At 47.2% G+C, this 12,756-nt stretch overlaps 1 protein-coding gene across 1 annotated transcript in view; it reads right to left on the bottom strand.

The window, feature by feature from the left end:
* REV3L (REV3 like, DNA directed polymerase zeta catalytic subunit) overlaps positions 1 to 12,025 on the bottom strand; it is a 120,510-nt gene extending 108,485 nt beyond the window's left edge. The window contains exon 1 of the mRNA XM_084284866.1: positions 11,779 to 12,025. Coding sequence (XP_084140992.1) covers positions 11,779 to 11,917 — 139 coding nt within the window. The 5' untranslated portion in view covers positions 11,918 to 12,025. The remainder of the gene's footprint in view (positions 1 to 11,778) is intronic.
* Positions 12,026 to 12,756: the final 731 nt, after the last annotated feature.

The raw sequence follows: 12,756 nt of genomic DNA on the forward strand, positions 1-12,756 counted from the left end.
GCGCACATATTCACCTGTACGATCAAGCTTTGAGATTTAACTGATGGCTGCTGCAGAGCAGCTACAAAAACTGCCAACGTTTTGTACTACAGTTTTAAACGTTACTTGTGCTTCCCCCGACTGCTGTGTATCAAATTAACTATCTTCAGACGATAAAAGCATTATAATGCAATCTTATTCATCCGATTTTCTCCTAAACCAACTTATCACAAAGTCTCGAAAGGAACTGAAAGAGACTCATTGACATTTCTGCCTATATTTATGAATGCTGCAATAGCTGAGGCTTTATCTGCAACAAGAGGACAATATTTAGATATAGACACTTGATTAAGCGATGAATCAGCTTTTTACTCCAGAAACCCTATGCCTGGGCTAACGTGGAACTCGCACAGGAGTCAAAGAGATGTATACACACCAGAGGATTAAAAATATAAAGCCCAAGCACCACCCCGATAGCCAAACCCCTGTGACTGCTGACCTAGTTCCCACTAAGCCTTCACCCCTTCTTTAAGATTGTTCCAAGAAGGAAATGTTTTTCAGAGGAGTTTAAGTCGTCCTGCAGAAGGTTCGTAAATGGTAACGATGCCATGTCTGCCTGCGATTTGTCTACCACATAGCAGAGAACGTAATATGCAACATGTAAATTATTCTGCTCACTTGAGCTGCATCCAGACTAGGAAAATAAGAGAGCAACTTCTAAAAGTGCTGCCTGGCATCTGGTAAAGCTCTGCGTAAGGTTAACTGTTACGGTGCTCTCTCAGCTCATTCACAACGATGTAACTGAGGGTATCTGTGAGAACACAGGACGTGGGACTACTGAGCTTTCAAGAAATACCTCAGTCACCTGAATCCACTAGAGCATGTTGTATGTATATCACACGGTGTTCACCTTTCTTTTAGTCACACACAAGAAAGGACCTTGAATAAGGACTAAAGGTGCCCGTGCCACCGCCATTCTGGTCTACTGTCATTTTTCCATCACCATTTTATCTCCACCATGTTCTTTTCAAATGCCTACACTTCAGCTTCTCACCATGAAGGTACTGCTATCAAAATATGAAATCTCTGGTCAGGAGGGTGTTGTAAGAAATGCAATCACTCACCCTTTAGAACTACAGGATTCAAACTTCTGGTGAAATTAAACAGCCTGCTAGGAGTCAGGCAGCTACAGAAGCCAGGTTATTTATCAAATTAAAACACTGCATTGCTAGTGGGCTGTGTAAGAGAACGACATCCTGAAAATGCTGAAGATGAACTTGGGAAGAACAAACCCTTGCTAAGGTGCCTCCCTACCCAACGCACCAAGCTTACACGAAATGAGCAAGGTTTGTATGGAGGCAACTGAGGAACACAACCTAAGAGCAAGCTACTGAAAGCATCGTTTCCACTAAAGAACTGATCACTTGAAGTGATTCATTCCTCTCCTTTTTTAATTTACACATCTGCCACATACATACTCGTGTTATGTGGACCCATCTATCTTCCTCTGCCAACAAAAGATGTATTTTCTCCCGCATGCTTCACACTGCAGCGCCAGGCTTGAAGTCTGCCTGGTTTTATTTTATTGCCACTGATGCATTGGGAAGTGGAACACAGGGTATTCAGAATTCATTTTATTTACATTTTCACATCCCTTCACCTACAAATAGTGATACAAGTTTTCAAGAAAGCCCACAACACAAGAGGTGCTTGCAAACTGCAAATCCTCCTGAGGATACTGTAGTTCCCCATGACGCTCCGCACCTCTCGGGCAGTTCTGGCTACCGGGGGCTTTGTTTTCTTCCTCTTCTCCCATTGCACAGAGCAATAAGCCTCGTGTAACACCTCCTCTGCTTCCAGCCACCAGGCTGGAGAGAAGAAATTCCAGGGGATGAACCAGCCCCAAGGGTCAAAGCGAGTGAAACCAGAAGGGAGCAGCCCCAGATAACTGGTCCCTGTGGTTGCTGCTCCAACATCACTGTTTTCCACAGGCCTGGCCCTCAGCACTGCTTCACCCACCTCCCCCTCCCCACCTCACCTCACATGCTCTCCATATCCCCGGCCGCTCCCGGCTTGCCTTTCAACACATCCTCCCCTCGTCCTGTTTTTCCATTCAGGCAATCCCTCCTACAAAATTCCACTTCAAAATAATGACTAGCAATATCGCCACGCCATCTGCTTTCCTAACAGATCGCTCTTTCTGCACCTTTTAACATCCCGTTTAAGCAGAACACAATTTTCTTGGAGCGAGGACTACCCACCATTATCTGCACACTGTCTAAAACAACTGGGTTCTGTTCTCAAGCCTTTCATCTTTATTACAGCAGTGGTTAAAAACACCGATTTATTTCTTTGATTAGGCTTCCAACTGCTGGCATAAGAACACAAGCTCACCAAAATCTGACACGCTGGCACAGTCTGTAAATGCTTAGCAAAACTTTGTTTCTTCCCACCCGTCCTAAGGTTTTTGGTTTGGATTTTTCTTTTTTAATGCATCAGACTCAAAACAGGAATCCAGCCTGTGATGATACTAGGGTCATCTCTGCATGGGATCTGCAGGTTTACATTTACATAATTTGTGCATAGAGGAATGCACAAATTCATGAAGAGCTATACATTAAAAATGTAATAAAGAATGGCCTCAATTACCACAGCAAGTTAAATTACTTTATTCACAACAAATGCCACTTTTCCCAAAGTAGGGAAAACGGGAGGATTTCAAGTAGTAACTGTGATACAGAACACAGTTTTAGTCAGAAGATGACTTACATGCAGTTATTTTGTCTCATTCCCACATTTTCTGTTCAGGTGAAACACACCATAAAAATATAGAATGTAAAAATTATAATTTTGGGGTCTATATAGTTATACTTCACTTGAGATATCTACATATAAGCGTTACAAGCACTACAAAACAAACCTGTCTGTAAGCAGGAATGAAACGAAGCACACATTCAGTCACACAGAGGATGACATTGTTAAATAAACGAAGAGGTAACAACAAAACACACTACGAAGAGCTCTGAAACGGCCTTGACTTATGCTGGGAAGTAAGAAATTAAGTGTGAGCGAGGAGAAGTCTTGCAGTAACACAGAGGCAAGTCCCTTGTGGTATACCCCAGAGGTTGATACAGGGCCAGTACTGTTTAACGATTACCTCAGTGACCTGGACGTTGAACAGGTGCACCCTCAACACGTTTGCAGACGATACAAAATTTGGAGGAGTGCCTTACGCACCAGAGGGTTGTGCTGTGAGATTCAGCAGGACATTGGCAACATCAGGAAGTCCAGCAAAGGGAACACAAAGTCCTCACCTGGAGAGGAACGACTCCACACATCTGTGCAAGAGGCTTTGCAGAGAAGGACCTGAGGGTGCTGGGTGAACGCGAGCCAGCAGCGTACCTCAGCAGCATCCCCAGCTGTGTTAGGAAATGCACCAGCGGCTAAGAGTCAGAGCAGCACTGGGTTGTTTTTACTGCTAACAGCAGTTTTTAGGCCTGACAGCAAAGATGGTTAAGCCATGGTTCTATAAAGCTAATTCAAACAGCTCAAATATTAAAATATTTGATTCCAAGTATTTATAAAATATTGTCAGTGTATGTCAACACAAAAAAGAGCCTTTAATCCCTTCTAATTCCTTACAGATATTAAAATGGGTTTCGCTGCTTATAAACATGAATTCAGAGAACCTCTTGCTTAATGGTCAGCGGATAAAAACACAACGCAGAAGAACACCAAGGAAGAGTGATCTGCAATGAAAGCCTCTTGTAACACCTTTGCGAGGTTAAAGAGGTAACTTTTAAAAAGGAAACATAAAAGCTGCTATATTAAGAAATCCACAAAATAACCCCCTCGTCTGGATAATAAATATAATAGGGGTGGCAGCAATAAAAATTTGTTCATTACTGATCTGAAGGCAGTACCTGCAGAAACGAGGGCTGAATCAGTTTCCAATCCCCACTGCTTAATAGGATCGGTGCTATACAGCAAACCACCTAGGTAGTTTCCAACACAAAATGAACGACTCATTATACATCTCATTATACAAAACTCAGAAAACTTGTATTGTAAACCTCCCCTGAGGAGCAATGCCAAGTATTATGGATTAGGTGCAACATTACACAGCCCTTTCAATATTCGCACCGAGTGCTGCGTGTTGACATCGCACCTAAAACAGGACATGCAGCCTTGCTGTAGTAAACACTCCTTTAGTCAGCAAACAGTATAGAGGTGCAATTTGAATGTAAATCAGCAGTGGCTGCTCATGCTCTCTCTGTAATTTGGGGGAAAGGAACCTGTCACCGAGGGACGAGCCCAGCCCAGCAATGGTATATGCAGTGAATGCTCTTTCCAAATCTCTACTGGCTTTCGGTAATACTACCAAGAGCTTCCAGGAACTTTTCCAGCAGTAACGTACCCAACTCAAAGCCAGGTTGCTGGCAGCCCTTCCACACCCTCTGGATGCCAGCATGCTGCGCTGGGCACAGGAACAGGCTGTACGGAGCACTTTGTGCTGACAAGAGCGGTCTCAGTAAGCACCCAAGGGTTGGGAGGGATCTCTGGAGGTCACCTGGCCCAAGCAGGACCGCTCGCCCAGGCTGACGTCCAGCCAGGTTTTGAATACCTCCAAGAAAGGAGACTCCACAACCTGAAAATCCCAGAGGGCACGCACACCTACACCAAAGCCACACACATGAGCTCAGAAACACACAGTCAATGTGAGGGCTGCATACATACGTGAGCGGTGGAAGAAATTATCTGAAATGGCTGTCTGCACGCTGATGGCAAGACAGGGAAAAGCCGGAGCATCCAGACATCAAATGGCTCTGTAATATCTCACATGAGCCACTCCTGGCCAGCAAGTGCGAGTTTTTATTTAAGCACTCGGCCAAAATACCCACAAACTTCTAACGCACCTTATAGCTGCTCTGTAAAAAAACAGCTCTTGAAAGAAGAGAAGCTTAACAAGCATGTATGAATGAAGCCTGTGCAAACGTTGGCATTTCAGGCAATCTCTTCATCTTGTACAAACTTTTTTTATATCTGTTTAGATTCTTGCATATTTGGGGTTGTATCCTTAAAGCCACTGTAGCACAGGCAGGAAAACACTGCCTGTTTGTACGCTCACAGATTTGATTCTTCCCCTGCATTCTGCAAAATTGTTTTCAGCAGAATACACAGAGGTATCATGAGCAACAGTGCAATTACAGCCTAACTATGCAGATTTCATGGCAGATCTTGCCAGCCAGTCCCTGGACCCTGTTAATCAAGTCTAGGCTTTAATGTTATAATTGTTACCATGACTATAACTTTTCTCCGCATATAAGGGAACATTATTTTGCTATTTACATGAATTTATCATGGGGCAGGGTAGTATCACAGAAAAAAAAAATACTGCCTGCAGACAGTAACTGCTTCATTGTGTTATCAGTTTTGCTATTGATGTGATGTGGGACCCTATGCAAATCCATTCTTTTCTCTACCCAGGTATATCTCGCCATCTGTCAAGAATACGTTCCTGAAATGCACGATAGCAATTCAATAGACAGGGAAACAATTTTTCCCCACAGAACAAGTTAATATAGAGGAGGTGTACACAGGAGGAAGGCATGCAGCTTTAATATGCAGGGACAGTATATACAACATGGCAAAGACAGGAAGCAGCAAGTCCATCAAGGGTCAACTTGACGTCCAGCAATGACAGGTGAGGTGCAAGAGATGCAGGCTTGTCAGAGTCTGGCTTTGTGACAGCTGGAGATACAGAATGCTTAATTAGAAAAAAACAACTCCCTCTTCCCCCCCAAAAAAACACAAAACCACTCAAAGGTTTGCTGCTAATTGGCCTGAGACTTTGATCAGCAGATCTCCCACAACAAGAGGCTGAATCTCCAGTGATGCTGTCCAATCGTTCCGGAAGATTTCAGCTGCTTCATCTGAGACCAAACTTCCAACATAAATCTTTCAGCGCGGGCGTTTCTTGCTGCCTCTCACTGAACAGCTCGTTTCATTGTCATCTTCGTCCTTCTCAGAGGCACGCTGAGGTCAATCAAGTCAATCAAGGGGAAAGGACAAAAACAGGGTAATGACAACAGTTAGCAGAGCAGGGTATTAAGTGATCGATACTGGAAGCCTGAAAGAGGAGACTGAGAAGAAATGGATAGCATGGTGTTACCACACCTGTTTCCTTCTTCCAGAGATTTATCTTGTCTGCTCAGACTGCAAAAATTACTAAGCAGGAGCTGTTTCTCACTGAGTGTTTACACATTGCCTAATCCTGCCAACCTCAGTTGTGACATCCATGTGCTACTCTGGTAAAAATAAGAGAGACGACTATTTTCAGCCCAGCGTGTTATTTTGAGGAGGTTCCTCTTACACACCGAAACAGAAAATATTTCAGCAAGCCGCCAAAAAAGACCCACAAGAAATATGTAGCAGAACTGGAAGTGGTATCTGAGACTGATAAGCTGCTTCCAGGGGTGCTGAGCACAGAAATGAGTTCCAAGCCAGGTGCTGTGGACAATACTCAGTACGGACACGGCTACTTGGTGAAAAACTCGGGGCTCTACAACAACTGAAGGGGTTCTGGGCACATCGTGCCAGTTACACATCTATTTCTGATTGAATTACAAGAGCACAAACATTCAGCGACTTGACCAAGAGCTGCTCTCCAGCCGCAAGCAGAACAATGGTTATGAAACCAATGGGCTGGATTCTAATTGGAATATCAGCTTTGTCACAGTATTTTAAGGTTTATTTAAGAAACAATTATAGCAAGTCTACACATACACAGGTACTTAATTTGCTACTTAACGAGTTTCATACCAGCAGAGCAGAATCTCACAGTTTATTCAGGCAGCCTCTCATTGCTCAAACACCTCAGCAGGCGATCTGTACAAAGTAGGTAACAAATGACTCAAAAAAGTACAGTTCTTAAAAAATACAAAACAAAACAAAAAAGTTAAAAACCCTAAACCAACAAATGAAACAAAAAATGGACTAGAAAACATTGTTTTTACAAATCGGGTAAGTTACTGGCTAATGACCCCCAATCACATCACCAAGAGACCTCAAACACTGAGAACAATCTCAGCATAAATGCTTTATCCCAAATTCCTCAATTCCTACTTGAGCCCTGTTCACGTCTTATGGAAACTACAAACCTCTGGAGAAAAGCAAAACAAATGGGCATGAGGCTATTTTTCAAAGCAGAAGCCTGAGAAGACTGCCACTGCCCAGTGCAGAACTGGTATGCTGGACATGGGGCTACGCTGGGCAGCCCCAGGCCAGTTGTACCTGGGTATATCGAGGGAGAAGAGCTCAGAGGTAAGGCAGAGGCATAAGCCCCACCACAGCGGCTGCGACCTATTCTGCATCCTCATATCCCCCCAGTGAAGGGACTGGAAGGCCGTAAGAGAAGAGCCCACTTCTGGAGAACTGCACACTGGAAGCAGGGGCAACCAGAAGGATCCCTGGCTGCGAACGCTGGGATAATGAAACAAGGAGGCGACGGGGAACGGCTATCGCTGGACAACGTGTCTGGAGCAGTAGCAAGAACGAGGGGAGGAAAAAAGGTTCATCTTGAGCTGAGCATAAGAAGCAGCGAGTTCCTGTGATGAGCTCATTCCTTCTCAAGTGAGCAGCAAGGGAGGAGAGAGAGGCGCTGGGATGGGATCAGATGTACAGCCTAGCCAGGTCAGCGCAGGGGGAAAGGGGAGGGAAGAACAGGAGAAGATAAGCAGGCCCCCTCACTGAGTCATAGCAGAGCTACCGCCGCTGGAAGGGAGCCAGATCTGTGCTGGAGCATTTGCCTCTGCTTTCTTCCTCTCGGAAAACCAAGAAACCCAACTCAGCTGCCTACCTGCAACGTATTCAGACTTGGTCAGCTGCAAAGCCCTGCTCTCAATTACGCCCAGCCTCAGAAAAATTCAGGGCCAGAAGTAACTTAAAAATATCCTCTTCTTCAGCTGAGCTTTTGTGCTGCCCTGAAGTAAGATTCAGTTTTGAATCAGTGTTTTTGTAACAAAAAATATAAAAATTCTTCAAAAGGAGACGAACAGTGGCAGTTGAGGACAGCAGTCTTATGTTATCCCTCAAATTACACACCGCTTTTCCTTAGGTAAATTTTGAATCTGCCTTCCCCAAAGTCTCTTCCATCGATTGAACAAACAGCCTAACAGCCTTCAAAGCAATTCCAAAACACGTACCCATTTCTGTAAAATTTATCATGTGTCAGCCTCACATCACACCCAAACCTGAATTCGGATTATTATTTTTTTTAAATATTTCGACTCTCCATTTAAAAGACCCATTATCATGCACCAACAGGCATCTTCTGGGTGCCTTAAGAGTGTCCTCAGCTACTTGGACTCAGTGTCGTTAAGTGAAGTGATTAATTTAGCAACCGCAGCTCATTTATTACTGTCTCCCGTAACACGACACGTATTCTCACCCGGATTTCTTTATGGATGGATTTACAGTTTGCTTCTGTCTTTCAGCAGTTGAACAACACCTGACAAACACGCAGCTGAGCATTCAGATACTTCTTTGGAGGTAGGCAGTGAAATCCTGCGGAGAAACTCCAAGACCTTGAAATGGCCAAGAGCTAGCAGGAAATAAATCACAACCCTGATAGCTCCACATGCCACGACTCAGCAACAGGAATGACAACTCAAGAGCCACCAATTAAAGAAAGGACCGTGCAGAAACAGAAATTCAATTTGCAGCACGCTTTCATTCTTACCAACAGGCCTCGCCATTTCTCAAAGGTTTATTGTTTTTTATAAAAAAAAAAAAAAAAAAAAAAGCATTTACAAAAATTGCTAGCCAGCAGAACAGAAATACTGCCTGAGAAGATAATGAAATCTTGTTTCATAGTTAAGCATTACCTGGTGAATTAAAGCCTATTGTTTCTAAACGTAAGAAGCAATATCACGAGGCTCCTTTAGAAATGCAAAGACGTCTACATCAAATAGTATCTATGATCTTACACAACAAAGCGTGAATTTAATACTGCTTTTACTGTATTACCGCCGTGGCAGCGTTGCAGCATTTCTGAATTTTCACTTTTTGCCCGATCCATTATGCCAACAGAAGTGCAAGTCTGCTTTTCAAGCACCAAACCGCTAAAACAAAACGAAATGGCTTAACCAGCTAAGATGCATTCAGACAGAAATTCTCGCAGTGCTTCACTTCGCCGTTTGCCATCGCAGTCAGGATTTTGCTCTTTGTGTCTCACAGAAAAACAGAAAATAGTAGGCGGGCTCTGGGCTTAAGGAAAGTTTTGATTCCTTGCCTTTTGAGCTCTTATTCAGCAAAGATGTAGGACGCCAACAGATGACTCGCATGGTCTCGCTGAATAGAATGACATTTCTTCTTCTTCAAAAGACCTAAAAGAAGTTGTCGAGCATTGTCACAAATACAGCCCATTCTGGGAGGTCAGTCCTTCGTTATTTTTAACCAGAAGCCTCGTTTTACCTCCCCCAACCACCGTTACCACAAACCACTTTAATTTTGGGATGGTTTGCCAGTACAATCTCTAAATCAATGGTTAAGTGTAGGATTACAAAAAAAAGCCCTCAGAGATAAGAGCCCTGGCAACCTTTGCCATTCGTACACCTCTTTGACCGCAGAAGAAGAGGCAGGAAGAGCACGTGCCTTCAGACCCAAGGTCCACTGCTGGTCCCAGACACAAGACACACTGCTGCCAGACGTTTTAACTTTCTGAACATCTGCATGAAGCACTCGCGCGCACCAATCAATCTCCCGTCACTCAGCAGGTGGAGTTTGGAGCCCGGTCTGAACCTGACTCCCAATTAGCTGCACAGCATGGACGCGCAGCTTTAAACATACCAAGATCCGTGCCGAGCTAATCACGCCGGAGGTGCAGCAGCCACCGCAGACGTGGTGCTTCGCTGTCACGCAGGCAGCGAGGCAACTGAACACCTGGCCTGCAGGCAAGACGCACACGTTAAACCCAACGAGAAGGGGCTCTTCTCCTCCTGACCAGCTCACGTGAAGACAAGCATCACGGTGCCTGTAAACCAGACAATAAGCACACACCACTGCCCTATATGGTGTATCACACGCTGGTTTTACCTTTTTTTTTTTCCTCCCTTCAAGGAAAACATCAATGGAGATGTGACTGCACTTGATTTCATTTTATATTTTGACTCTTGAGCCAAGAATCAGATAGCCCTCTCTCTGAGGTCAGGCACTCTGCTTCTGACAATGACTGCTTACTCCCAACACCTCTGCAGACAGGCTTACAGGGTTTTTTTTTGTTTTGTTTTGTTTTCAAAAAATAAAGATAGGGATGCAATAAGAAACGCTTGAAGACAATGAACAAACATTAGGTGGACAGCAAAGAAGAGCGCCGTAAAAAAGTTTAACAAGGAAATGCGGAGAGGATAGCCAAGTCATGCTTCCTTTGCAGACTATAGTAAAACGTGCTTTCTAACCAAGATGAATTAGAAACACTTCAATTATGCAAACTAACATTAAAGCTTATGGTTTGGGAAGCCAAGGGTTTCCTACTGCGTTCCTAATAGCCGGACAACTAAACGACTGCACTGTTTACTTTAGGATGCCACATTCATGATATGGCACAGCCTAAACATTTTCTTTACAGAAAATAAGCCTTAATGAGTTAACCACACACACGCACGCACGCACACAAAGCCTGCTACCTGCCAGACAACCTCAGGCTCTACATTTTTTAATAATGAAATAGCTACTCGTGCCATTACATAAATATTATTACATAATATCTCCTTTGTATGCAAAATTAGAGCTACAACAAAATAGGCCCCACTACCTCAATATCGCATCTATTAATCCCACTCATCCACTTTGCAATTCGGGGCTGGAGATGCACCAGCTCACCACAGCTTTAATGCCTCACGTCTCCCCGTATCTGGGAGCAGATAATTGGGGAAAAAATGAAAAATGCCCGTTCTGCCGTGCGAGCGGATGACGGAAATTTGCTATTGCTGGGGTGTTTTGTTACACGTTTTTTTTTTTTTGTCTCGCTTCATGTTTGGTGTATACGAGGGGTGGCTTTTCCAACACGTCCATAAAACATGGAGAAACACCTTAATCCCCAAGGTCAGCATTATACAACGTAAGCATAAAGGGAAGGCGAGCGGTGACCCCTCGACACCTCGGAGAGGAGGCTGTTTGTGCAAAAACCACACCGAGACAGCAAAAAGGGGGGGGGGGGGGGGGCGAAACCCAAACACCCCCCCCCCCCCCCAAAACCCTGAAGCCGGGGGGGAGCCGGGGCAGCCCCCGGGGGCAACATGTGGCCGTGCCCGCCTGCACTGCAGCACCCGCCGCCCCCGGGGGGGGGGAATAATAGGGAATAATAAGGAATAATAATGATAATAAGGGATCGTGACGGTCATAATAATTAAGGAATAAAAGGAATAAAGCGCTGGGTGAGCGCTCCCCCCCTCTGTCACCCCCCCCACCACCACCACCACCTCCCTCCCCAGCCTTCACGGGGGGCCGGCAGGTGAGAGGCGGGGAGGGGAAAGGAAAAAAAAAAAAAAAAAGGGAAGGGAAAAAGGGAAAGGAAAAAAAAGGGGAAGGAAAGAGGGGAAGGGGCCGCGACCCAGCCACAAAGAGCAGGAGCTGCCCCCCCCCCCCCCCCCCCACAACAGGCGCCGCCGGGCGGGCGGCCACAGGCCCGCCGCCAGCGGGCCCCGCGCCGCAGCGGGGTGAGGGGAGGGAAGGAGAGAGGGCTGTCTGTCTGTCCGTCCGTCCGTCTGTCCGTCCGTCTGTCTGTCCGTCCGTCCTTACCTGCGGGGGTGGCGCCGAAGACTCTGACGACGGGCACCCGCCCGGCCGGGGCCTCCCGGCAGCGGGCCTGGCAGGGGTCCAGGCCGGGCAGCGGGCTGCCCATGTAGTAGTCGGCGGTGACGATCCGCACCGAGAACATGGTGCTGGCCGCGACGAGCCCGCACCGCCACCGCCACCGCCGCCACCGGCACCGCCACCACCGGCAGCCACCGGCACCGGCACCACAGCCACAGACAGGGGCGCGCGACCGGAGCCCGCAACGGCTCCAACCGCCCCCCCGCCGCCGCCACCCCCCCCCCCGCCTTCAGGGCGCGCGCGCAGCCCCCCGCCCGCCTCCTCCTCCTCCTCCTCCTCCTCCTCCCTCCCCTCTCCTCTCCCTTCCCTCCTCGCGCGCGCGCGCGCACGGCCGCGCGCCCTCTCCCTCCCCACCTCCCCTCCCTCCCCTCCCTCCCTGCCTCCGCCTCCCGCTCCGGGCGCGTGCGCGCGCCCCCCCTCCCTCCCTCCCTCGTTTTACTCCTCCCCCCCCCCGGGCGCGCGCTGCGGCTGTTGCCATGATGATGGCGTCACGGCCGGCACCGGGAGGGGAGGGGAGGGGAGGGCAGGGCGGAGGGGGGCGGCGCCATCTTGGGGGCCGCGCCGCCTTCGCCGCGGGAAGGTGAGTGAGGCGGAGAGGAGGGAAGGAAAGAGGAATAAAAGCCCGAAATGCGCGCAGCGGGGGTGGGAGGGGGGCAAAGCGGCTGCTCTCAGGGATGGGGGCAGCCTCTTGGTGTGGGGGGTGCGAGGTGGCAAGGGGCGGGGGTGTGGAGCTGTAACGCCCGGCAGGAGCCCAAGGCGTAAAACATGTGTTTCGCATCTTCCCCACACGTGTTTTGGGTTGGGGATGAGACAAAAGGCAGGTCAGGTTGCCACCCTTCTTGTTTTTTTTGTTTTTTTTTTTTTCGCTGTAATGAGCAGGAAGCGTGCTCCGAGGGTAAGTGT

The sequence above is a fragment of the Netta rufina genome (assembly GCF_964035555.1).
Source record: "Netta rufina genome assembly, chromosome: 3".
Lineage (NCBI taxonomy): Eukaryota > Metazoa > Chordata > Aves > Anseriformes > Anatidae > Netta > Netta rufina.